This window comes from Podarcis muralis, chromosome 7 (genome assembly GCF_964188315.1).
Source record: "Podarcis muralis chromosome 7, rPodMur119.hap1.1, whole genome shotgun sequence".
In the NCBI taxonomy this organism is placed as follows: Eukaryota; Metazoa; Chordata; class Lepidosauria; order Squamata; family Lacertidae; genus Podarcis; species Podarcis muralis.
Genome location: NC_135661.1, coordinates 30,129,563 through 30,157,161, shown reverse-complemented (window position 1 = coordinate 30,157,161; position 27,599 = coordinate 30,129,563). Strand labels below are relative to the sequence as shown.

The window sequence follows — 27,599 nt, the reverse complement described above, 5'->3', positions numbered from 1 at the left end:
CTATACTACTAGCGGTTGTCAAGTCGCCATTGGCTTCTGAGGTGTTTTTCTTCAATGTCATAAGGACTAGAAACCTGTTGAATTAAAATAGATTGGCAGTCCCATGGCAGTACTGAATTCTGTGCTTTCCCTGATGGCATGTGGCATTGCACCGTCAAGGAGGGGAGCCCAATTTTTCCCCATCTGCGGGGTGCGTGGTCACTTGTTGCTCTGTATTTTGGTGGTGTTGTATGTGTCTTGTTGATGTAGGTAGAGAAAGAAAGGAATCCAGTTACACCAAAGTATATACAGATTTTTTTTGCAAATGCTTCATTTCCACCTGACCCTTAGACTCCTGAATAGCTTCTCTTACATAGGAACTCAACCTTGCAGTATGACATGTATATTGAAATGTCAAGTTCTGAAAATACTGCTGTTTTGTGAGTGAGAGAAAAGTGCAGCAAATAAAAATATATCCACATACTGAAAACTCCTAAGAAAAGAAGTATTTTATTTTGAAACCAGTATTTCAAAGCATCCCTTCTCCCTCTCCCGTTACAAAGAGTTTACCGATTTCTTCACACCAAGCTCCCTGCATGCAAGCTTTGCAAGGTTGTTGTAACAGACAGGCAGGATGATCTGAGAGTCTACATTGCTTCCCCTGCTCAAAGCCTTCCTCTTCTGCAATCAGCCATTTCGTGGTGAAAGATACAATTGCTGTCCGTTAATCAGAACATCGGGAAGCGGGTGGCGATGTGGGTTAAATCACAGAGCCTAGGATTGCCGATCAGAAGGTCAGCGGTTCAAATCCCCACGACAGGGTGAGCTCCCGTTGCTCGGTCCCTGCTCCTGCCAACCTAGCAGTTCGAAAGCACGTCAAAGTGCAAGTAGATAAATTGGTACCACTCAGGCGGGAAGGTAAACGGCGTTTCCGTGCACTGCTCTGGTTCGCCAGAAGCGGCTTAGTCATGCTGGCCACATGACCTGGAAGCTGTACGCTGGCTCCCTCAGCCAATAAAGTGAGATGAGCACCACAACCCCAGAGTCGGCCACAACTGGACCTAATGGTCAGGGGTCCCTTTACCTTTAATCAGACATGAGTATATTCACTTACACGAGGCTCCCAAAATTTGGGGTGTCAGAGAGAAGGGTTGACTGGAGGCCCTTGTTGCCTTTCTATATTTGGGTCTGAGTTCATTTCAGCCAGCTTGCAAATAGCCACTGGCCTGGTTGTCTGTGGCAAGTAGGAATCGCAGCTGAAGTCTCAATAGCAGTGACACACAACAGGGTTCATGAAACTGCCTCCATACCTCTTCTCATTTCCCTCTTTGGACATCTGCAATGCCCCGGTGGGTGCTGGTGAGGTGCTTTGCAGAGCAGATGACGCTGTGAAAACCTGGCTGCTTTCCCCAGAAGAGGGCGCTATTTCTCCACCCTCCTTGGGCCCTTTCTCACCCGTGGCAGGCCATGACCTCCTGACCTGCCTAACGCAGTTCCCATTCAGGTCCAAAGGCTGCTCTCTTCTACAGCCTCCTTCCTTTCACTTCTCTCTGGTGACGCTAACCAAACTTCCCATCTATTGTTTCTGGGGTAAACAAGAAGCGAAGGATCTTGAAGCGAACACAGCTGGCTGGTGCTATGCCCTGGAAGGAGTTTGCTCTAGCGAACAATGGCTTTGGTGCCTTCAAGGGAGCAAATTTACTCCCATCGCTGCCCCATTTGCTATAGAAAAGGGGATGAAAACTGGCACAATCGTGGGGTGTTCAGCAGTTGTGGCACTTCCTGGGCAAGGCAACTTTGCAAAATGAGAGGAGCCAGATTGCTCTCAGAGCTCTATGAAGTAATATTTGTGACCAGCAGGGGTGTGCTCAGCGCTGCTGCTTCTCAGTTAAAACTACTCATTACATTATCATCAAACTTCACTCCCGATTTGTAATTGGCTTTGGTGCTTTAATGACGGATGCGCACCACCTTGAATTATTGGGAGAGAATCGTCGAGTTGGAAGGAACCCCAATGGTCATCTAGTCCAACCCTCCCACAATGCCTTATAAGGGGGATGGCAGTGATGAATGAATAAATAAATGGGTTTATAATTATAAGTTATGTATCATCATCCGTGAATCAGGTCAGGCCTCTTTAGGGAAGGAGTTTCAAAGCAGCGAGTGCCACAGCCGAGAAGGCTAAAGTATCCATAAGGTAAAGGTAAAGGGACCCCAGACCAGATCCAGTCACAAACGACTCTGGGGTTCTGGCGCTCATCTCGCTTTACTGGCTGAGGGAGCTGGCGTATAGCTTCCAGGTCATGTGGCCAGCATGACTAAGCCACTTCTGGCGAACCAGAGCAGCGCACGGAAACACCGTTTACCTTCCCGCCGGAGCGGTACCTATTTATCTACTTGCACTTTGACGTGCTTTCGAACTGCTAGGTTGGCAGGAGCAGGAACCAAGCAATGGGAGCTCACCCCGTCGCAGGGATTCGAACCGCCGACCTTCTGATTGGCAAGCCCTAGGCTCAGTGGTTTTAGACCACAGCGCCACCTGCATCCCTCATAAAGCATCCATATCCCAGAGAAATGTACTCCTCCCTTTCCAAAGAGAGAATGAAGGGGGGCAGGGGCATAGCTAGCTGCTCAGACATCTGGAGCAGAGGGGGCAGGGCGATCCACGCACGGGGGTGGCACGATGAGCTGCCCACAGAGTCCGCCTGGTGGATGAAAGCTCCACGCTGCCGTTTTGGGCAGCACAGGGCCCTGAGCCACCATGTCACTCCCAGGAGAGACGCGTAGCTCAGGTGTGCTGCAGGCCACGCCCCACGGTAAGTGCCGCCCCCTGCAGTGTGCCATTTTGTCACCCCTTCAAGGATGACACCCGGGGCGAACCGCACCCCCCCTTCCTATGCTCATGAGGAGGGGAGGTAATGTATCTGCTTGGACCTTTGAAACAGCCTTTGGCTGGGGGTGACAACAAGGTGCTTTCCATGTGTTTTTTGGACTCCCAACAGGCCCCAGCCGGGAATTGTCAATGGCCAGGGATGAGGGGGAATTGTTGTTCAATGATACCTCCAGGTCACCAGGTTGGTCACACAGAAGCACACACACATCCACACATGTAAAAAAATGTTTAGGGGTACTTTCATTTTGACTCCAGGAAATCACCGTTTTATAGTTCAAATCGGGAAAAATAGATACAGTAAATGGACACAAGTACAAAGATTCACAAAATTTTTAGGGGTATGTGCACCCCTGCGTACCCCCAGGGAAAAAAGCACTACACACATCTTTGACATTTTACCACTGCAACTCTGTGGACACAGGTGACAGCAGAATGCTGTTAATAGTTTTGTTGGGGGGAAGAGACCAGTTCCAAAGTCTGGCTTTCAGATACACACAAAAAATATTAAATCTATTATATGTGAGCATTCTGTATGTGGGAGCGTTCGTTGTGGCCTGTTTAATTGCTCCATGAAAGTGAGACCTAGAGGTCTTATTTATTTGTTATTATTACAATCACAGACAACAAAGTGCAATCTGACAAAGGGCCCCCTTAAATGGCAGTTTGATTGATAGGTGAGGCTCAGGAGGTGGGGGTTGGACTAGATGACACTTGGGATCCCCTCCAACTTACTGTTCCATGATTCAATGATAAGGAAGTGGGTCTTCCTTGCTGTGCACTGAAAAGCTCAGCAATTTACTGGAACTGAAAATAAAAGCTAAAACTGATTTGGTTTGCAAATACTCACACACACAAACAGAGTGATCAGAGGGAATCTCCCGTCTTGGTTCATTTCTGCAGTCAAACTTGTGATCCCTGCCTCTGAGTCATTCTGGGGTGCTTCACGCCCGGCATCCTTGCTGAAAATAAACCTTCCAGCACCAGTCTCGTCTGACCTCAAGAAAAGCAAAAAAAACCCACCAACACCCCAATCTTGGCTAGACAGCTTTCCCCCACTGTGTCTGGACAAGGTTTACAGGATCTGTCCCAAGCCTGACTATTTAGATCTGGACTCTTTCTGTCCTACTGACTCTGGGCTATAGCTGGGGATGCAGTGGGGCTCCATCCTGCTTATATTTGACAACTTGGAGAGTTTTGCATTCTGGAACCAAGAGACTCTACAGAGTTTCTTTGAGTTCTATGGCAAAGGGGAAATCAGTGGCTGGTTTTCCCTCATCTTCCAGGGTATCGCTTTCAAATCTTGGCTGCTTCTCTGATCTCCCCAAAGCTCTTTGCAGTTTCCCTCTTATCAGTCCTCACCACACTCTGTCTTCTGTGATATCCTTGCACCTTTGGGAGCTGAAGTGAACCACATCAGGACTGTTTGCTTTTTGATCCTTCTCCACAAGAGCTTACATTAGATAACGCTGGAGGTGGTGAAGGGCAGTGGCAAAAGTTCTTTTCATTGTATAAAGCAACCAAGGTCCCTTTCTAATAAAATTACACCAGAGGCTCTCTGGTTTGTGAATAGTATTACATTTGTCGCTCCTCTTTCCTCCATCATGGAACCCAGTAGCAGTGCATGTGGTTCCTATCCATAAGAACATCAGAAGAGGCTGCTGGATCAGGCCAATGGCCCATCTAGTCCAGCATCCTGTGCTCACAGTGGCTGAACAGTTGCCTGTGGGAAACCAGCAAAGCAGGACATGACAACAAGAGCCCTCTCCCCTCCTGTGGTTTCCAGCAACTGATATTCAGAAACATTTCTGGCTCCAGTTGTGGAGGCAGAGCGGAGTCATTATGGCTAGTAGCCATCGAGATAGCCCTCTTTTCCATGAATTTGTCTAATCTTCTTTTAAAGCCACCAAGGTTGCTGGCCATTACTTCCTCCCCACAAAGAGGGCTGGGAAAGTTCCCCATCAGAAATCCTGGAGGACTTGCCAATTAGTGTGGACAATCCTGAGACAAGTGGACTAATGGTTGAACTCAAGAAAAGGAGGAAATTTCCAGAGGACCCGGCGTGGAATTCTTTCAGGAAGTTTTAAGTCAACTAGTGCTTTTCAGAGTTACTGTAGTAGTCGGAAGTGGCCTTACTATGTGGCATAGGGACACGGGTGGCGCTGTGGTCTAAACCACTGAGCCTCTTGGGCTTGCCGATCGGAAGTGAGCTCCCATTGCTCTGTCCCAGCTCCTCCCAACCTAGCAGTTCGAAAGCACACCAGTGCAAGTAGATAAATAGGTAACACTGCGGCAGGAAGGTAAACGGTGTTTCCATGCACTGTGATGGATCACAGTGTTCTGTTGCACCTGAAGTGGTTTAGTCATGCTGGCCACATGACCTGGAAAGCTGTCTGTGGACAAATGCCGGCTCCCTCGGCCTGAAAGCGAGATGAGTGCTGCAACCCAAGAGTTGCCTTTGACTGGACTTAACCACCCAGGGGCCCTTTACCTTTACCTTACTATGAGACATGTTGAAGTGGTGAATCTGTGAGTGCGCATACATGGGCATTTGGGCTGCGGCCCACAGGAAACTATCTGGAATACGGTATGTCCAACTTAAAGGGTCAAAGTTCATTCTGCTCCATGGTGGATTGTGGCCTGCCTCGATCAGCGTCTGGCAGAGATAAAGCAGCACTTGGATTTCCCACCTAAGTTTCAGAAAGGTCTTTGGCCACCTTGATACAAACAAATTCACAAGGCAGGGATACGTCACAGCACTCCGCATGAGCGTAAAAATAAAATGCAAGCTTTTAAAACTTCAAACTTTCCAGCGCGCGGTTACAGGAAAACTCTTGCGTCGAAATAAGAAGTGCAGTCAGACAGTTACACAACATCTCCTTTCTTCTCCTCTTGGGAGAGTCTGAATTTTCATGCCTTCCCCAGCTGTGAAAGTTTCCACTCGCCTCTGAAGCCCTCCCTGCCCCCTCCCCCCAGCGATGATTTCCGGCCCCAGAATAGTCATCCAGCTCTAGGAAGGCCTCCTGCTTACTTGAGCGTCCCGGCAGAAGCTTTGTGCACAGCGACCCTTGATGGTTTGCGGAGGGGCATGCATTCAAAATCTGGACCGCAGGCAGATGTCAAAAGCGCCTCACATTCTCTATCCATACCAACTCTGCCCACATTTTGCAACGGGTATGAATTATACGCATTGAACATTTGTGCCTGGGTTGATTTATAGAGCTTCTGCAAGCAGGGAGGGGAAGGCAAGAAAACTTAGCATTCCTCGCTCAGAGGCAGTGAATACCATAGAATTATAAAGTGTTAGGGTTGGAAGAGACACCAGAGCTCATCTAGTCTAACACGCTGCAACCCAGGGGTACTACAGGAGGGGAGAGTGTTGCTCTTGTACTCAGGCCCTGCTTGCAGGTTTCGCTTGGGGAAATCTGGTTGGCCGCTGTGAGAAGAGGATGCTGGAGAAAATCTGATTTAATCTTCCTGGTACTGGACAGCTTTGCTCCCGTGCCACAAAATCATGAAAACAGAGAACGCAACACTGCGCTTGCTCTGAACTGTGTCCAGGAGTGTGAAATACACACAACTGGATCACAAAGTGCTCATCTGTGTACCGTGTGGACGCAGGGATTGCCTTTGCAGCACATTCACAATCCCTGGAGGAGGAGGAGCTGTAAGAAGGTGGCAGTTTGTTGGGGGGGGGGCGCAGGTCTCCTGGGGTTTCCTGGCTCAGGTGCTGCAATTGTCCCATGAGTTAACCCTCTCCCCTGAAGGAAGAAAAGCTTCCTCCCCACCACCCCCCAGGCAGCACGAACCAGCTCCAATCTTCTTGTTGTTCAGCACTTTGGAAAATAGCTTCCAGAGTCCTAAGTAAGGCAGGAAATCCATTGCAGGCTCCAAACATCCTCCTGGGGGTTAAGAGGAAGTTTTGGTGTGCAAGGCAGGAGAGAGGGGCAGGCAGGACTTAACCCTTTCCCAGCCCATCCCTTCTCCCCTATAAATACTCCCCCTCTACCATCACCATTTTTAAACCCATGCTCTGAAACAAAAAGTGGATCTTGTTGAGGTGGGAATGGCATTGGGGAAAATTGAAGTGTGTGAGGGATGGGTGGGTGAAGCATCCCTCTTTCATGCCAACCCTTCCCCATTAGTGCCTCTCCCCCCCCATTGCCATTATCCTGGCAGATGTGTATTGGTGAACATGTTCCACTCCCCCAAAGAACACAGACTGAACATAGACCAGCATGCCTGAAGCTTTGCCTCTTCTCTTTGACCCCCACAACAGCCCTGTAAGGGAGGTTGGCTGAGGAAGAGTAACTGGCCCAAAGTAACCCAAATAGGGATTTGAAGCTGAGTCCCCTCTGTCCTAGCCTGATGCTCTAACCACTGTACCTTGCCTTCATCCTGCTGGTCTAGTAACAGCAGCTCAGAGCAGCTTCCAACCAAGAACAGATGAGAATGCGTGAAACGACAGCCTGCATACTAAGAGCCAACAGATTATAGCCAACAATTGTAAAAGCAGCAATGGATTCCCCCCCCCCCCCAAAAAAAAGCAGCACAGCTAAATATTAAAAGCCTGTGGAAAGAAAAGTCAAGAGAAAGGAAATTGGGCCAAAGAGGCAGGTCCAGGGCCTTGGTGGTGGTGGCCCCACCATCATGAAAGCCCCACCCCTTCTTTTCATTGCCTGAACCGGTTGTGCCATTGGCCCTCCTGAGCAGAGGATGGATGGATGACATTTACTTACAGTATATGCTGCTTTCCCACAAAGCAGCTTACAGCAAAATTCAAGTTACAGATAGGTAGCCATGTTGGTCTGCCATAGTCAAAACAAAAAAAATCCTTCCAGTAGCACCTTAGCACTTAGTTGGTCTTTAAGGTGCTACTGGAAGGATTTTTTTTGTTTTAGCAAAATTCAAAACATTGGAACTACAGAATATTAGTAAGTTCAAAAATCAGGCAAACACTTAATTTAATTCAATATTACAAAAACAAAACTATATAGGTTTAAGTACATAAATACAATGCAAAACAAGTGTTAATCGCTAATAAAGTTTCTGGCACTGGTCTGACACTAGGAGCCTGGGTTAAATGCAGTTCAGAGATGGGTCTTCTTTCCATGCTAGAGGACATTCAGCTGACTCCCGCAGATGTACTCCACAGGAGGCTGACGGCAGCAAGAGGCAAATGCCAGGGAAGGCAAAGGATGGCAAGGCTCTCCGCCAGCCTCCTGGAAGTACCAAATGCTGGTGCAGGTCTTACTGGGATGGTTTGGGAGCAAATGGACCCAGGGCCATTCAGAGCTTTAAAGGCAGAGAGAACAGCACTTCACTGAGCCTGGGGAGAAGCAGAAAGGCAAAGAAAGCTGCAACCAGATGCCAGCGGTTTGGTGCCACGCAAAATGTCTCAGCGCTGCCGTTTGACCAACTGAAGTTTCCTGAGCAGTTTTCAAAGGAGGCCTCTGCATGGACAGCATCGCAAGGAAGCCAGGACATCATGGGGGTTCTGCGACGCATTTCGTACCTGCAAAGCAGCATCAGTCTGGAAGCGGCCTAAACGCCCGCTCCCTGTCTAGCCTCACCTGTTGGACGGCACCCCTGCCATCCTCGGAGCCGCTCGGCAGATGCTCGGAAAGGGGCCAGGGCTGCCCCCTAGTGGCGTTTCCGAGAAGGCTTTTCGAAGAAGACTTCCCCGACGTGGCGCCTTGCTGCTGTCTTTGGGAGGAAGAGCCTTGAAAGCTGAGTTGCCCCGTCCCTGCCGGTGCCTTTCCTCTCCCTTCCGAGCCCGGGGGAGCCCCAGCGGGTTCTGCTTTCCCGGCGAGGGCGTGGTCGTCGAGGAGGAGCCTGCCCGGCCCTGGATCTCCCTCGCCTAGGCGGCGCAGAGGCGCAAAGGCTCAGACGGAGGATGGAGCGGCCGGGCGCAGCGAGAGGCTCCCGACGGCGCGCCCTGTCCGGCGGCGGAGGCAGGACCTGCGGGCGTTCCTTCTCGCGCTTGCTGCGGGCGCGCAGAGCAGGCGTCGCGGGTGGTGGAGGGTCCCGGGGGAAGCCAGGTAAGCACCGTGCGCTCGCGGTCCAGGATTCGGCCCCTTTCAGCCTCTGCTTTTCCCACTGCTCTGTCTTTGGTCCCGCTTTACGCGGTTGGACTGAATTACTTGCTCCATTGCGTTTACAGGTATTTTAATTTGATTTAATTTGCTTTCTTGCATTTCCTAATGATTTCTTGCATATCTCTCCCACCTTCTGTTCTCCAAGCATAGGAGCCAACTCCTAGGGTCCGAGGTCCCTTTGGTACCCCCCCATTTTTTAAAAGCGTCCAGCCCCCGCCCCCCAAGTTGAAGGGCATTGCCATTCAAATGGTGAGCCTGCCCCGAGTCATGTGATTGATTGTGCGGAGGCGGGGCTCACCTGCCACCCCCATATATTTTATTCAAGTTGGCACCCCTACCTGCAAGGATCTTCAGGCGGCCTACGTGGTTTTCCCCCACCTCATTTAATCCTCACAACAACCCTGTGAGGTAGGTTAGACTAAGAAAATGACTTGTCCAAGCAGTGGCGGACTTTGGGCTTTCAAATTTCAGCAGTGCCCTGTGCGATACCAACATTCAGCCACATCCTGCCTCTTGCCTTCCCTTCTAAGTCATTGTTTCGGCTCTGCAATCCTGGCTCTGCAATCCTGGTGTGGGCAAACCAGTCACACTCCCCTAAATCTGCCTCTGGCCTAAGGTCACCCAGTGAGCTTCATGGAAAAGTATGGAGATTTGGACCTTGGTCTCCTGGCTCCTGGTCCAAAGCTCTAACCAGTACACCGCACTGCGCACTGACTTTTTATGGTTGAGGGGACCAGGGTGCCTCTTTATAGAGAGCTGGCCGGTAGGTGGGACACAGTCCTCCAGGCAGCAGAGGCTGTTGAATAAGGACTTCAGACAGAAGCCACCTTGGGGAATGCTTGGCTGCTGAAACAGCTCCCCGCAAGGTGAAAGCCAGCAGCTCAGGGAGAGAGGCCAGAAGCCAACTCCCAGTTACTTGCAGGGAGCTGGAAGGTTTATCTACGAACACAGAGAGTATTAAAAAAACACAACCATCTGAATTCCGAAGCAGTACCTTCCATTCCATTCTGTTCCATCACCCAGGAAGAGGTTCCTGGAAAGCCAATGCCTGTTAGTGTAGAAAGCTGGATGGACCAAAGGTCAGATTCAGGATAAGGCAGGCTTCTGAATCTGCATGCAGAGGAGAGGTTTGAGGTGGAGCAGGTCCCCTAATGGTGTCATAGCCCTGGGAACTGACATAGAATCATAGGATTGTAGAGCTTGAAGGGACCGCAAGGGACATCTAGACCAACCCCCTGCAATGAGGTTCAATAAGTTGGGTGTGGGGAGAGTGGCAGTTCTAGAAGGGAGGACCTCAGGGTCACAGGCAGCTTTGCAGTTTAGGACAAACCTAAATTGGCCGCCACCCCAGATGTGAAGAAGCTGCACCCCTGGTATGAATTACATTTCCTTCAGCTCCCCTGAAACCTCTGTGTGAATGGGAAAGTGGGATTAATCTTCCTTGGGGCAGGAGCTCCCGCTGCAGATGTCCCTGGAGGAAAAGCCCCACTCGTAAGATCGACATCACATGCCAGCTTCTAACCAGGATTTGTGCCAGTTCTTACGCCTATGATGCCTGAGTCATCTCTTCAAGGGGGAAGCCCTGATAAACTCCCTGGCAGAACTTCCCCAAATGAAGGAGTTTGCCAGTCTGCTGCCCCAAACTGCTTATGGCCATGGAAACCACACTCCTCAATCAATGCTCAGTAAAGACCGGATATAATCTGTCTCCCACTTTCTGAAAACTTTCTGCGAGCAAATTAGGGTGAGTGCTGAATAAATGCATCATATGGAGGAAGCCCGTGTCCCTGATAGCTCACTTGGTAGAGCATGAGACAGGGTTGAGGGTTCGAGACCCATGTTGGGCAAAAGATTCCGCCATTGCAGGGGATTGGACTAGATGACTCTTGTGGTCCCTTCCAACGCTACAATTCTATGACTCTGTGCCTCTGTCTTAGAACCGCCTACACAGTCTTTTTCCTCAACGAAATCTGGGCACTGTAATTTACAAATCTCTCACTAATTCCCAGCAACCTTTAACAGGCAACAAATTTAAGCTTGTTTAAATGTTAACCTTCTGCCACACATAGAAGACCCCAGGAAGAAGACTTGGCTGCCCCCCCCATTGCTTGAATTGTAGCCTTTTTCAGAGACCATTGTTTCAGTAAAAATGCCTGCTTCCTGTGCTACAATGCAGCATAGTTTTTGTTTGCTTGTTTTTAAATGCATCTTACCAAAAGGCACAGGGTTAAAACTGCAGGTGCTGGCATTTTTCTGCACAGAAGAAAAGCGGAAACTCTGGGAGGGCCCTGCTTTTATTCTATGTCTCACCCTGCTTTCCTTTCCCAGTGACTCCTGCCTATAAAGTGAGGGGGCTCCTTTAAACTCCTGAAGGTATGGATTAGCCCGGAATAAAGGGATTCTTCAGTTGCGCTCCTTGATTCGCAGGGGGTTGGATTAGATGACCCTTGGGTCCCCTCCATGAGAAGATGAGTTGATGACAGTCAGGGGGGTGGTTCAGACTGAGGCGGTGGCTGCACACAGGAAGCTGTGATGCAAGCTAGCTAGTGTGGAGGCAAGTTCATTGTACAGTGGTACCTCGGGTTAAGAACTTAATTCGTTCCGGAGTTCTGTTCTTAACCTGAAACTGTTCTTAATCTGAGGTACCACTTTAGCTAATGGGGCCTCCCGCTGCCATCGCACGATTTCTGTTCTCGTCCTGAAGCAAAGTTCTTAACCCGAGGTACTATTTCTGGGTTAGCAGAGTCTGTAACCTGAAGCGTCTGTAACCGGAGGTACCACTGTACAAGAAGCAGTTGATTCTTGTCTCTTAGTTTTGAACCCCCCCACTTCCGTCTCTGTGAAAAAGGGCCCCAGTCCTGACCTCCCTCTCCCTGTGTTGTGTCACACACTCGCCTGGGCGGTGATGTCGGCTGCCGTTCCCCAGCGCTGTGTTACGAGCTATTAATACCCCCCTGCGCGTGGGCCCGGCTCAATGCTGCCCATTCATCAGGCTGGCTGAGGCAAGCTGTTGGCATGTGGGCCTCCTCCCAGCCCCTCCTGCCAGGAGAACCCCAGCGGTTGGTCTCCTTCGGGGCAGAGATAGAAGCGTGAGTGTTTCGCCCTCGGTCATGCTGGCCAGCTGCCTCTCCAGCGCCTCATTCAGTTTTGCACGTTTAGGGCCTGGGAAATATTTCCTGCTTCCAACCCCTGAGTTCTTTGGTTCCTTGTTTGGATGAGGAAAGGAAAGGAAAAGTCTTGAAAGCCTCACTGACGCCCAATGTTTCCCCTCTGGAATACAGAAGAATGGAGTCAAGGGTCAGCGTCAGCCCTCCCTGACCTGCCACACTCCAGATGTTTTGTCTGGGGGCTGATGGGAGTTGTAGTCCAAAGAGAAGCACCAGGCGGGCAAAGCCTGCCTTAGGAGCCAGTGTGGCATAGCGGTTAAAGCATCACACCTGGAAGAGATGAAGGATCTTATCCCCACCTAGCCACAAAGCTGTCTGGGTGTGACTTTGGGGGCCAGTTGCTGCCTCTCAGCCTAACCAACTTTGAAGGTTTGTTGTGGGAATTAAATGAGGAGATAGAGAAACACACACACCACCTTGAGTTCCTTGGTGAATAGGGCGGTGTATAAATGCAGTGCAGTGGTACCTCAGGTTACAGACGCTTCAGGTTACAGTCACTTCAGGTTACAGACTCCACTAACCCAGAAATAGTACTTTGGGTTAAGAACTTTGTTTCAGGATGAGAACAGAAATCGCATGGCGGTGGTGCTGCAGCAGTGGGAGGCCCCATTAGCTAAAGTGGTACCTCAGGTTAAGAACAGTTTCGGGTTAAGAACGGACCTCCAGAACAAATTAAGTTCTTAACCTGAGGTACCACTGTAAGTCCAGTGGGTACAAGGGGCTTGTCCACAGGTAGCTCAGTCAGTAAAGCATGAGACATTTAATCTCAAGAGTTGTGGGTTCAAGACCCATAGTGGGTGAAAGAGCTTGCATTGCAGGGGGTTGGACTAGATGACGCTCGTGGTCCCTTCTGATTCTATGTGTTTAATGTTAAAACGACTTGTGTCAATGACATTAATGCAATGTGCTCTGCGTGGGGTTGCCCTTGGGCCTGGTCCAGAAGCTCCAGCTGGGGCAGAATGAAGCAGCCAGGCTGCTGATGGGGCATCTGGCCAAGAACATGGGACTCTTCTTAAAACGACAGCACCGGCTGCCCGTCTACTACTGAGCCTGGCTCAAGGTCCTTGTGTTAGTTTATAAAGCCCTGGACAAGAATATTGTAGGGACTGCCTGAACCCTTCTGTCCTGACTCAGTTGCCAAGATCATCGGCAGGAGCAACGCTGGTTGTTCCCCAAGGCTCAAGTAACAGCAATGAGAAGCTGAGCCTTTAGTGTCACCAGCCCAGGCCTGAGGAACTCTCTGCCGATAGAGAGGTGCATTCTGTGCCAACTTTTAAACGCCTGCTGAAAAGTTTTCTATTCTGTCAGGTGTATGCTTGGCAATTAAGAGTACAGTGGTGCCTCGGGTTACATACGCTTCAGGTTACATACGCTTTAGGTTACAGACTCCGCTAACCCAGAAATGGTACCTCGGGTTAAGAACTTTGCTTCAGGATGAGAACAGAAATTGTGCTCCGGCGGCGCAGCGGCAGCGGGAAGCCCCATTAGCTAAAGTGGTGCCTCAGGTTAAGAACAGTTTCAGGTTAAGAACGGACCTCCAGAACAAATTAAGTACTTAACCTGAGGTACCACTGTACATCCTTCTGCAATGGTACCTTGATGTCTGTTTTAAACACACACACACACACACACACACACACGTTACCTCCTAACTAGGCTACTGAAGAAAGGTACTCCATTTTATGGAAGAACATGCCCAGAGACCCATTATTGAATCTACAACATTCACCATCCCCAATAGAAAAGTGGCCACCCTTATTCCAGATGGAAGGCATTGTGTTTAGCTTCAAAGGGGCTTCATCATTGCCACTTTCCTGATGTAAATAGGCTGTCCCCCCCCCCCCAACAGTTCATAGGGAAAAACCATATGTGCACCATCCATGTATGCTTTGGGGAGGGGGCGAGATTCAAGTTGTCATGGAAGCATGGTGTAGCCAGAATTTTTGTCGAGTTGGCAGGGCATTTGTGTGTGTGTGAGGGGGGGGGGTCAGAACCGACATGATTGGCCAGTTATTTAAGTAGTCCTATTGTTTTAGTTGATCTAGGGGGCCCTGGTTGGAAACAGTGAAATAGTGCCCAGTCCTGATCCAGTTTGGGCTCCCCCACAAGCACATTTTTTTTGGGTGGGGGCGGTAGTTGGGGGGGTTAATGGGGGGTAGGTCGAATCGCAGTTGTCCCAAAGTCACTCCACGTTTTGCTTTTTCTCTCCCTGGCGAAAGCAGGCCTTGCAGATCGTCAGGCTGTGAGGCTTAATGCCCATTTGAGTTGTGTTGCAACAAAGCCAGCTATTTTAAAATGTATTTGCACAGACAATTCCAGCACCTTCGCCGCAACCTTTTGGCCCACAAGCCTCCCACTTCCTCCCAAGGGGAGACATAACTGGGGCTCTCGCCGCCCACTAAGGAAGCCCCCTGCCACTTTCCCCCGCATTCCCTGGAAACGCCCGTCTCTGCTCACCTTCAGCATAAGGATCCGGTTGGAGGAACTGAAGCTTCATTTGGGAGATCAGTTCCTAAGGAGCCCCCGCTCTCTGTGGTGTTTGGAAATACAGGTTCAAGGAGGATGCCGGGGGCTGGATGTGACTCCCCTCCCCCCAGTGGTAGAGGAGGAGGAGGAGATGGTGGCAAGGCAGGAAGAGGCTGTGGCTGCATTGTTAAGCAGTTGAGCTCAATGCAGGGTTATGGTTAGGAAGCCACTGGCACAGAGAGGTTGTTCCTGAGCATGCCAACCATGTGGCAGAGTTTCCGATACCTCTCGCTTCTTATGGAGACTTCAGTAGCGGGGAGCCTCCTTTTAATTCACCTCCTGGCTTTCATTGACTTGGTTGGGTTTCACCACATCCAGCTGCATTACACGTGACACAGAATCCTTGAAATGTAGAGCTGGGAGGGACCCCAAGAGTCATTTAGTCTGACCCCCCTACAGCAAAGGAATGAAGCACTATGTATATATTTACATGGTGAAATTTGTGAGCTGTCTCAGTGCCATCCTGTGCACATCTAATGCAGTGAGCTCAAAGGGACTTGCTGTCTTGTAAATAATGTTGCATGCTTCCTCAGGGTTCGGTTTCCTTGGAGGGGAAGGACAAAGGAGACTGTGGTGTCTTAGGGTGTATGGTTTTCGTTACCCATACATCCAACCTGAGCATAGGATGGAGAGGCTCACAGAGTTAACACCCCAATAGATTTTGCCTCCTCGTTCAGTTCCTAGGGAAGCTCCAAGTCCAGCACAGAACAAGAAAAGCTTCTGTGTCTCCAGCTTGCAGCACAATCCATCTCTCCCCCCCCTTACTTCTCTCTCATACCAACTCTTACACAGCTCCCCTTTCCCTCTTGACTGCTGGCATCCTGCCAGGTGAGGTGGGAAAAGACCCAGCCAATTTTCTCTATGGCAACAGAGGTAACTCTCTGGGCATGTAAATGGCAAGGACCTAACTAGTCACCTTTAGCAAAGACACTAGACTAGCTGGTTCAACAGCTTCTTCCACTAGATTCTAAACCTCACTGAGTTTATTAATATTTTGAGAAAATTGAGAAATCTTATGTCGGCTTTTGGTTTTATCAGCATTTTCCTATGAAAATTGTGCATCATGTTTTGCGAGGCGCTTGAAGATTTTTGTTGAATAAGCAGTTTATAGCTCTTGTCGACGGGATAAATAAGAAGAGCGCTGCTGGATGAAACCTACTCTGTCCAACTTTCTGAGGTCTTCCGTTTAATCTGTACCATATTTTTTGACTTGCCTTTTTTGTGGGTACCCTACTTTAGTGTGGAAAAGTTGGCTTAGAGTTGTTTCAATGACTGTGTGGCTTTGAAGAGGGAAGCATCGAAATGGGCTTGTGTGAAGAGCCTGCGCTTCCTTCTAACCTTGTACTGGGTGGGGTGTCTTAGAGAAACCAAGGAGCTTTGAAATACTTTGTAACTTCTGCTGATGGCTTCGTCTTGGTCAGTGCTGGTGCGACAGGTCATCTGGGAGAGGGAACCGCCCCGTGTAATGGTTGGAAAGGGTGATGCTCTTGGGAGGTTTCTCGGATTGCTCTTTGCCATTTGGCAGGTGAGAAAACACAGCTGCGGAGCTGGCAAGGGAGGCATCAGGGATCAAAGTCTTTCTGGGGTGTGCGCGATTAAACCGAGAGGGTCCCACATGAAGCAGTTGCGATTTATGGACCTTCGAATCCAGGCTTGTGCACATGTTTCAGATTAAGGGTGGGTTGCGTTGAAGGGATGGTTGTGTTCTCAGTCCTAAAGGGAATAATGGGTTTCATATTGTTGGGGCGTGAGTAATGGGGGAACAGGGGCAAAACTAACTAACACTTTTCATTAGGTAGCATTTGAGCTGGCAAATCTGGGTGAGAGAGTAGACTCTCTCTCTCTCTCTCTTACACACACAGATGTTTGCAGGTCAGAAAATAATAAAGTTGTTTATTGTAGGAAATGCATAACTTGGGTGGATAAGGTTTCTAGGTACAGTATAGACTAACTTTCTGACGTTGGAAGAACTTGTATAGTCCACATGGTCCTGCCCTTTGACAAAATGGAGAGCGCTGCCAGACTTGAGGAAGTCCGGAGGTTTGCAGAGGTGTGGAAAATCTGTCGGCCCCAAGCAGAGGGGTGCCAGAGGGAACACAGCCCACACCTTTGAAGGCAGGAGGGGTGTGCAAAACCCAGCCACCTTTTTATTAATTGAGCCGGAAATGCTTGGATGTGGTCCACCTGGATCTCTGTGAAGCTTCTAGTCAAAGATGATGCTTGATGGAAAGTAACCGCCCTCAGCTTCCGCAGCTCTCTTCCCTAGCCGCTGCCTCCCCCACAGTACCTGTGGCAGGTACTGAAGTCTTTTGGGAATGGGGCAGGGTGGGAATCTGGAGCTGAGGGAAGGGGTGTCTTGTTTCGGGCCAGACTTGCTGAGTTGCCCGCAACATTGGGGGGGGCATGACATCACACACGGGCGCCCCCAACCTGGCCAGGCACACTCGGCTCACCATTCCCCCCACTACCAACCACCTTCCTGAAAGGCGCCCTGGTGTGTCCTTTTGAGGATTGTCACAAAGTTGAAAATATGGGGGGACTGACCCCTGTTTGGGGCCAAAATGGCAGTGCTCTGGTGGCTGACAAGCAAAGCTGCTTTTCAGTATGAGAGATAGAAACAGAATTGTAGGGTTGGAAGGGACCCCCAAGGGTCATCCATTCCAACCCCTGCAATGCAGGAATTGCAGCTTAAGATTCCCTGACAGATGCACGCATTCAACCTTTCCAAGGAAGGAGAATCCATCACCTTCTGAGGTAGTGGAACGTGTGCAGACAGATGCACCACCTTAGGCCACAAAGCCCCACAATCTTCGAGTTCTCAAGAAATTCTCAATTACCCTGAGAATTGAGGAAGAAACTTGTCCTCAGAGGAAGAAAACATTTCAAGAAAACGGAAGGTAGATTTTGGCATGTACTAATGTGACTCTCCAAAGTGGATCATGTTCCTTTGAGTCACATGAATCCTTGTTTATCTGTGGTCTAAACCACAGAGCCTAGGGCTTGCTGATCAGAAGGTCGGTGGTTTGAATCCTGCGACAGGGTAAGCTCCTGTTGCTTGGTTCCGCGTCAAAGTTCAAGTAGATAAATAGGTACCGCTCCAGCAGGAAGGTAAACGGTGTTTCCGTGCGCTGCTCTGGTTCGCCAGAAGCAGCTTAGTCATGCTGGCCACATGACCCGGAAGCTGTCTGTGGACAAACGCCGGCTCCCTCAGCCAGTAAAGCAAGATGAGTGCCGCAACCCCAGAGTCGTCCGTGATTGGACCTAACGGTCAGGGGTCCCTTTACCTTATGTAACTCTCCAAAGTGGATCATTTTCCTTTGAGTCACACGAATCCTTGTTTTTAAACCCACAGTTAACTCTTCTCGCTGTGGTGGGCAGAGGTGACACGAGCTCCCCCAAAACCTCTCAGCCAGATGTAAGGGATATGCTTAAACCCACATATAGAGTATGCACAGGACTTTTCTTGCCCATGGCAGCCATTTTTTGCTGGAACCTTTGCCACTTTTATCAAAATAGGAGTCTGGGCACCTGAAAAAAAAATTAACCGGAAAAGTACCGCACACAGCATACATACATAGACCATTCACAGTGGGTATATACAACCCACACAAAGACAGCATCCACATAGAACCATAGAATTGTCGAGTTGGAAGGGATCCAAGGGTCATCTAGTCCAGCCCGCTGCAAGGCAGCACATGACAGCATCGTCAACCATTTTCCTGGCTCGTATTTCCTCCTCATTCAGTCTGGATGACCCTTTCAGTGGATAATCCGATGAAAGAAAGAATCCCTGTTCCCCACGAAGCTCATTTGCAACCCCTCCTACGGGTTTCTGCGTTAGCAAGGAAGCGGTGACTGTTTTGTGACGTTTTGTCAAGGGTTAAGGGGAAAGCCCAGCTGTTTGGCAGGCTTTCCTGTTGCTTCAGCGATTGGCCAGACGCCTCAGGGGGCGGGCGCAAGGAGGCAGCTCCAGCAGTTTGGCCACCTGTGCCTGGAGCAACCCTCATTTTTTTGCAATTGACAACGGCCAAGGAGCAGCAGCTGCTTCGGCTGCTGCTGCTCTGGAGCCGGCAACAAAGTGTGTATGTTTGTGTGTGTGTGTGTAAGTATAACTCTGGGGGCATGTTGCCTCTGGCCTTTGCCCTGCCCCATCAGAGGAAGCAACTGAATCTCCCAAGGATTTTTGACAGCCAAGGAGTTTTCTCCTGGTACCCCAGGCACAGTTTTTCAACACAGGACATGGAGGAAGGCAACTTGAGGTAAATAGTCACTGCAGCAAAATGCTCTCCGATGCTCAGTTCAGTGGTGAAGCTGTCTGTCTGTCTGTCTGTCTGTCTCTCTCTCTCCCCCTCGGTCTTTCGCTTTCTGGCTCTGAAGAGTCATAACTTTCCCCGAGGAGCGCCTGACGCTCACATGATGACCTGGCAATCCTGTTTTCACTTCATCGACTTGACCTGCCTGAACAGAAAAATGGTGTCTGTGTGGGTCCGGTTATATGTGCCCCATTCCGAGGCCGTTCTCTCCTATGAGTCGTTACTGGTTTGGGTGCATGGCAAGGGAGGACTTCTCTGCTTGTACAAACGTTTCATAACCCATCTAAACTGTTGCAGGAGCTCCTTCCGTTGCTGCTCTTCCTTGTCTTTTCCTACAGGAGCACTGTGTGTGTGTGTATTACTGTATGTGATTATGGGAGTTCTTGGGTTGCGTCTCGCTTGTTTTGTGATTCAGGAAAGACTGAGAAATGTGCGCATGGCTCCCTTCCAGCCTCTCAGGGTGGTGGGCGCTGAGCAGGTGGGCCCTTTTGTAAGCGACCGCCAAACTGAGTGGGTGAGATCCCCAGTGGGAGGTGTGGTCCTGATCCGTGCACATGGCACAAAAGAAGTCAGTGGCAGCATCAAACACACACTCAGTTCAGTCCACGCTGGTTGGCCCCTGCTCTTTGAGGCTGTAGAATCATAGAACTGTAGTGTGGAAGGTATAGCCAAGGGCCATGTAGTCCAGACCTTTGCAATGCAGGACTCACAGCCAAAGAATCCTTAACAGATGACCCTCCAGCCTCTGTCAAAAAAACCAGAGAGAGTCCACCACCTTCCAAGGATGTCCATTCCACTGTCAAACAACTCTTGTTGAAGTGGTCAGGGTCCACTGCATTGGCAGGTGCTGCGTTTCAGTCTGAAAATTCAGATACTTATTTCTCATATTTTACCGTAATTCACAGCCTGCCCTGTCTCCAGGACTCTGGGTCTGTTGTACCCCAAAATAACACATGGCTTAACTATGAGCTCTCTTGAGTTTCAGGCCATCCATATGGAAAACTCTTGAGTCATGGGCAGGGAAAACATGGAAACCCAGAGTGCTATTCAGCACTAGTCCTGCTCAGAGTAGACCTATTGAAGTTAATGGATGTGACTTAGTTAGGATCCCTAATTTTATTGGGTTCTGGCTGACTACAACCCCAGATTTAGTGTCAGAATTGAAGAATTGAAGAATGGATTGTTAGAAGCATTGCCCTCCTCCAAAAAAGGAAATGCAAATATCTGTCTATAGTTATGTCTGTATTTTCTGTAGCTTCTCACTTATTGACAGAGATGGCTGAGCTTGTCCCCACTTGCTGAGGGCCAGAATAACTTGGTTCATTTCCTGAGGCTTGGGAGACAAGCCCCTCTCTCCGAAACACCCTCCTCCCCTTCCCCTTAAGGCCTTACCTGGTCAGGTGGGTGAGGTGACCTGCTCAGTCTGCTCTCCGGGTGCTAACTATTGATGGGCAGGATCAAGGCCCCTGCTCCTTTATCTTGGGTTGGAGAGAAGTTCTAATAAAGGATTTCTTCAAATACAGGACGGTCATCTTGAAAGTCCTTGAGATGTGGAGGGACGGAGAAAGTCCCCTACGAAGAAAAGTTGCCGTGTTTGGGACTTTTTATTTCAGATAAAAAGGCGAGAAAGAGGTGGTTAAGATACAAGTTTATACAATGAGGTATGAGATGGAGAAAGTGAATAGAGAGACAAATAAACTCTCCCTCTCTCAGGACACTTGAACTTGTGGATAGCCAATGGAGCCGAATGTTGGAAGATTCAGGGCAGAGAAAAGAAAGGACTTCTTTATGCAACACGTAGTTAAACTATGGAACTCGCTCCTGCAAGAGGCAGTGATGGCCACCAAGCTAGGCGGTTTTAAAAGAGGGCTGGGCAAATTAATGGAGGAGAGAGCTATCCATAGCTGTGTTCTGCCTCCAAGGTCACAGGCAGCAATGCTTCTGAATACCAGTTGCTGGAAACTGCAGGAGGGGAGAGTGCTGCCACTCTTGTGCTTGGCTTGGGCTTGTCGGTTGCTGCTCTCCATGCATGTTGCTGCTACTCCTGCCATTGATCTGTGCCCTTTAGAGGACAGGGGGGGGGGGAGTGTTAGGAATCAGAAGGGTCTTGAATATTGGAGATTGTTGGTGATGAGAGAAGCCGTGAATTCTCCTCCGGCTTGGATTTCAACCTGAGCCGGGGAAGAACCTTCAGACTTTGAAAACTCTCCTCTGATTTAAAATCTGGAGGAGATCATGGTGCAGGGCTGGGTGTGCACCCAGTACTATAATTGACAATGGTTATTTAATGGTTTAGTGCCGGACTGGGAGCTAGGAGACCAAATCCCTGCGTGGCCATGAAGATCCCTGGGTGAGCTTGGACCAGTCACTGCCCCTCAGTCTAATCTACATCACAGGGTTGTTGTGAAATGAGGAGAGGAAGCTGTATATCTCACCTTGAGCTTCTTGGAGGAGAAGAATTAGATAGGAATGCAATAAATAAACAAAGGAGTAAGAATTGATTCCAAAATAAATAGGATTAGTAAATGTCTTCCCTCTCCCCATTATATTTCTCCTAATCTCTTTAGTGCTACTTTAGGAGCACATTAGGCCAACATAATCCATATTAACCATTTTCCGTTGCAAGTCCTTGTCGCTGACGTTTGGACATATCATTCTGGAGGGTTGAATGAGGGCACAGATTGCCTGTTCTTTGTGGCAGTCAGAGGCATTGGTGGCCAGGGCCCAAATCCATCTCTCCTTTCTTTGGAAAGGGTGCTAGGGGTCACCAGAGTGAGTTCTGGATTGGAGCTCCTTTATTTCTTGAGCAGACTAAGTCCTGGCATGTGTGAATCGGTAAAGATGATAAACAGTGCCCCTGCAGGCGTACAGAGTGCTCTCCTCACCAGCGAGGGACCACAGCATTTCAGTATTTGTAGGAAAGGCAATTGGGTAATGTGAGGCGACTTCTGCCTCGCCCCGTGCCTTCCCTTGAGAAACTGAGCAGACCTGGGCTCTCCCTGTGCCATTTAAAGCAAAGGAATCCCTTCTTTCCCCCTTGAGGCAACAACAGGGGAACTGGGTTAGCAGCAAGGCGGGGATAGTACTGCAGTGCTTGGAAAAAGCCCTCTCAGAGACCCGAGTTTGGAGGGCTACGTTTTGCATGGAGTATGAATCCATTAACCTTTGCGCACAGTTCCGGCACATTCCCTGGCATCCGGAACATGGCCGTTGAGGGAGGCTGCATTCCAGTAAAGTCAGGGGTCCCCCCTCCAGCCCAGTTAATAATTGAGCTGCAATGACCCTCCTTGCGCCGTGTCTCCCTGAAAGTCACCTCTGTATACTTACAGTCACGCTTGCTGGCACTGGGGGCTCCCGAAGTTTCAAAGTAAAGGAGACCTTTGTTTCCTTGCTCGCTCTGCCCTGAGAGGGATGTCGCCAGTCTCAAGACCCCATTTGAATGTGACTTGTTTGGCAATGCTCCTAAAGGAGTTGATCTGATGAAATAGCTGGACAACCTGGAACTGGACAGAGTCTGGACAGAAGCGGAATTGGTAGACTTAAACTACAGAAACCCCAATCTCTGAGTGGTGAGAGACTCTGGGATGCCTGTGATTTTCCCAGGGGTTACTTTCCTGGGAATGAAGGTCTGTGGTGTCTTTCGGAACTATGGTTTTATTTATGCACATGAACAACCTGAGCAGAGGATGGAGAAGGGTTCATGGCATTAACCCCCCAGCATTTCTCCCCACAGACTTCCCTTAGGTTCCCAGGGGAGCCCCAGACTCAGTTTTGGGTTCAGCACAGAACAATATAAACCTCTGTGTCTCCGGCTTCCAGCATCAGCCAAAAAACCCTCCCTCCCTCCCTCCCTCTCTCTTTCTGTCCTACACACACACACACACACACACACACACACACACACACACACTTGGCCTGTTGCTCCCCATCCTAGGGTGACTGGTGGCACTCAGCCAGCTGGGGTGGGAAAAGGCCCACCCATGTCTGTGTGACCACAGGGCAAACTCTTTCTATATGTAAATGGAAGGGCTTATACTGGCCAGCTAAAGGACTGGTTTTGCTGGTTTCCTCTTGCATTTTCTACCCTCACCCACACAGAAGCACAGGTTTTGGAAGGGATCCCTGGGTGTCATCCAGACTGACCCCCCCACACACCTATAACAGAACATAGATCTAGGTTAAATGGGGGTGGGGGACTTGATAATGACATAATCTCTGTAGCTCCCTGCAAAGATTATTTCATTGCCAAGTTCTCCACACACCCCACCCCAGTTCTAGGATCCAGATTTGGGATGACTTCAAGATAAGGCAAACATCGGGGGGGGGGGGGACAGATTGGGGAAGCATCTATGGCGGACACAGAGGCAAGGATGAGAGAAAGATGGAACAGACTGAATGTCTTGACACGCATTGGGGAAAGGCAAGGCCTTGCCAGTCTTTCTTCCTAGAATCCTCTCTGCTTAAAGGATGGGGGTCAATAGACTCATAGTACAGCTGGAAGGGACCCAAAGGCTCATGTGGTCCAACCCCCTGCGAGGCAGCAATCACAGCTGCGTCCTGAGAAAAATACCACCATTTGGATGAGTTGAGAATGGCCTTTGGGGCTGCTGTGGGCTCCTTTTCCTTTTGGAGTGATGGCGACTGAAGTGTAGCATTGGGGTTGTGAAAGCAGAGTGAGGGTGGCTTTCCCATTCCTTGAACTGCCTCTCTGGCCTCCTCTCCAGCTACTGCCACCGACTGTTGTGTCAGCTGCTGGTTGGTTGGCACATGGGCAGGTTTGGCCCATCTCTTTGCTTCCGTGGGGGGACGGTTCTTTCCTGCTCATTTGCTGATCACAGAAGCTCAGCTATGAGCCCGGAGATAATCCCTCCATTACGAACGAACCAGCTTTGCATGGGAAACTGGAGAAGATTCTGTTCTGCTCAGCGTCCCTCATTTTGGAGTGAACCAGGCCTGGTTTATCTTGGCTGAGCACTTAATAAGTGACATATTACCCTGCCAGCGTGTGCCCGGGAACATTTACGGAGCGTACAGCAACGGCACTGTTTGACTATCCATTTTAACGGTCGCTTATCAGGAAACGGCACTTGTCATATGGTGCCAGAAGCGGTCTTGCACACACTTCCACAGATCTGTTACATCGAAGAGAGTGACTCAGCTACTCCCCCTTCCCTCCCAAAAAAGAGACAGAAAATGAGGAATAAATGAATCCTTCTTCTGGTGTTCTTAAGATAACATTTCCATTGCCATGCCAGGAACAAAACGTAGTATTGGGGTGGATCATTTCCCCACAACATTGGGGAATAATTCAATCACAATTTAAGGTGTTTTTGTTAGAAATGGGTGTCCTCTTTTGAGACATAAGGGTGGGGAAAGGGGCTTCCAGTCTCTGCTCGTCCCCTTCCCTCAACCTGCTCCATTAATCTGCTTTCCGCTTGCTGAGATAAACTGCAGGAAATCCCTAGAGGCCACCTTAACCGAACCTCTGAGCTGTACAGGAAAAACATCCTGGATGGAGCTGCGGAGTCTCTGCTCCCAATTAAGCCAGTTGGGTTCTGCATTTTATCCAGATCCAGATGTTCTCTCCGTTGACGAAACCTCTGGTGCACGTAGGAGGCACCAGCTGAAACATAATACTCATGTGAACTTTGGAAAGAGGCTCTCCCTGCATCGGGAGGGCATGTAGAAGGAAGGCTTGGTAATTTTGCCCCAGGGCAAGCAGCCCACTTCCTACCTTGGACTGGGGGCAGTTGTGGTTGGCCGCCTCTCCTGCCCAATAGGAATCAGCTGGGGCACCTGGTCGCTGTTCAAATACAGCCTTTAACATTATCTGTTCTGCGTGCATGTTAATGGAGACATCCGGGTCGCTAGCAGACATTAAAGGCGGTGGAACCTCCTTCATTGGAGGTTTTTAAAGAGGTTGGAAAACCATCTGTCAGGAAGACGCCGTTTGTTTATTCATTTATCCACCCCACCTTCTCCCCAGACTGGGGCTGAAAGTGGCTTACACAAGTTGAAAACACACACAGATAAAATACAGAAGGCTGAAAAAAGATAATTAAAAAGTAATTAAACTATAACTATAAAAAACTATGGGACGCGGGTGGGGCTGTGGGTTAAACCACAGAGCTTAGGACTTGCCGATCAGAAGGTCAGCGGTTCGAATCCCCGCGATGGGGTGAGCTCCCGTTGCTGGGTCCCTGCTCCTACCCACCTAGCAGTTTGAAAGCATGTCAAAGTGCAAGTAGATAAATAGGTACCGCTCCGGCGGGAACCTATCCAGGGTTTCCGTGCGCTGCTCTGGTTTACCAGAAGCAGCTTAATCCTGCTGGCCACATGACCCGGAAGCTGTACACCAGCTCCCTCGGCTAATAAAGCGAGATGAGCGCCTCACCCCCAGAGTCGGCCATGACTGGACCTAATGGTCAGGGGTCCCTTTACTATAAAAAGCTATTATTTAGCTGTGATTCCAGCATCAAAGGGGGTTGGGCTAGAGGACCCCTGGGGTCCCAGAAAATGTTTTGTTTGTTGTATTTATATCCCACCTGTTTCTGCAAGGAGTTTGAGGTGGCATACACATGGTTCTCCCCTCCTTGTTTAATCCCCACAACAACCCTGTGGGGTAGGTTAGGCTGAGAGAAGACAGTGACTAGCTCCCAAAGCTGCATGCAGTGAGCTTCATGACCAAGTGGGGATTTGACCCCTGGTCTTTGCCCCCACATTTCAGGGCTTCCCCACACTTCTGCTCATCCCGCTGCTTTCCCCCAGGGAAAAGCCTGCTTTCTCCCTCTGAATCGGAACAAACGTCAGTCGGGTTTCCTGCAGGTCGATGCTTGTTCCGATTCAGTGGTCAATGGCGGGTATCGCTGGGGAAAGTGGCAAACGAAAAACCCGCTCGGCCCCATGCCTAGAAAATGCAGGAGAAGTGGGAGTGTGGAGGAGCCCTTAGCCCAGGGGTCAGCAAACTTTTTCAGCAGGGGGCCGGTCCACTGTCCCTCAGACCTGTGGGGGGCCGGGCTATATTTTGGAGGGTGGGAAATGAACAAATTCCTATGCCCCACAAATAACCCAGAGATGCATTTTAAATAAAAGGACACATTCTACTCATGTAAAAACACGCTGATTCTCAGACTGACCGTGGGTTGGATTTAGAAGGTGATTGGGCTGGATCCATCTCCCGGGCCCAGCACTCTAGCCACTGGCTCATAAGCTGACCCTTCCCTCCCATCATACTTAGGTCTGGTACATCTTTTTTTAAAAAGAAAGGTTGCTGTCTGTTGAAAGGTTGGTTTTGAGAGCTCAGCAGCTTCCCCCCTCTCCCCAGCCACCTGCCTTTCCTCTGGGTGATGCGGAAGCGAACTTTGTCACGGAGAGACTGCGTGTCTTGCTTCATTCAACTCTGCGTCCTATTTGAAGGGGGAGCAGCGACATTAACAGCGCTTTAGGGCCCTGTGGCTTCCTCTCCTCGGAGTTTCCCTGACCTTTTGCGCTGCAGATCCTCCTCTTGCTCTTTGGACATCTGAACCTAGGGAGGTGCCTGGAAGTCTCTCCTCCTCTCTCCTTTTAACCCAGGCTGCCTGGCGAGAATCCTAGGAGTAGAACAATCAACAAACACAGCAAGTTATTCAGGTTGAACTTAATTAACCCATATGTGAAATAATTTATTTCATTTATTGCATCCTACCTTTTCCTGCCTCCATGGAGCTCCAGGTGTCTTGCATTGCTCTTCCCCTCCTCAATTAACACCCCACAACAACCCTTCGAGGTAGGCTAGGCTGAGAGGCAGTGGCTGGCCCAAGGTGAGCCAAGTGGGAATTCGAACCCTGGTCTCCCAAGTCCTAGCCAGCACTACAGCTCCCTGGCTCTCTTAAATCATGCGTCCTGGTGCTCACTTTTTTGAGGACCAGGTAAAGAAGACGTCAATCTGCCTGTTGGCATTCTGATTTCAGGGTTTTATCCGCTGCTGCTTTTAATGCTTTAGCTTAAGTTTATATTCTCTTTGTCCATCTCCACTGCTTTATTATTATTATCTTTGATGCTTTAATGTTTTCCGTTCTTATCATCTGTAAGCCGTTGGTTTGGTGGCAGCGGGGGGTGGAGAGCTTTCTTGGAAGTGGGACATTTGCAGAGGAAATGTTCTCACTGGATCTTGAAAGAGATCTTCCTTCCTGTCTCCCATAATCTGACATGATGTTACTTTTACCCCCACAGTGAAATTCAGAGAGGGGGCAGGAAAAGTGCTGGGTGTACCCATGTCTCGGCACTCTTAAAAAAAATAGGAATTTACCGTGAAACTGCTTTGAACAATTTTTTTTTTTTTTGAGAGAGAGATGATAAACTGTGGTATGTTTAACAATGAAATTCACTTCCACAGGAGGCAGTGATGACCAACAAACTAGATGGCTTGAAAATAGGATTAGACAACTCCAGGGAGGAGAATAAGGCTATCGAAGTCTACTAGCCGCAATGGCTATGCTCTCGTTCCATGCTCAGAAGCAGCAAGGCTTCTGAAGGCCAGTTGCTGGAAGCCACAGGAGGGGAGAGTGTTTTTGTGCTCAAATCCTGCTTGCGGGTTTCCCATTGGGGACATCTGGTTGGCCACTGTGAGAACAGGATGCTGGACTAG

At 49.6% G+C, this 27,599-nt stretch overlaps 1 protein-coding gene across 3 annotated transcripts in view; it reads left to right on the top strand.

Moving 5' to 3' along the window:
• Nucleotides 1-27,599, top strand: part of STARD8 (StAR related lipid transfer domain containing 8) — a 68,253-nt gene that overhangs the window by 5,349 nt on the left and 35,305 nt on the right. The window contains exon 1 of one of the 3 annotated variants that reach the window (XM_077931480.1): nucleotides 8,548-8,910. The exons of 1 other annotated variant lie outside the window; for it this stretch is intronic. In XM_077931480.1, the coding sequence (XP_077787606.1) occupies nucleotides 8,766-8,910 (145 nt within the window). In that variant the 5' untranslated portion in view covers nucleotides 8,548-8,765. Of the gene's footprint in view, nucleotides 1-8,547; nucleotides 8,911-18,559; nucleotides 18,920-27,599 lie in introns of those variants that run through there. One more of the 3 variants, XM_077931482.1, reaches the window with a different exon arrangement.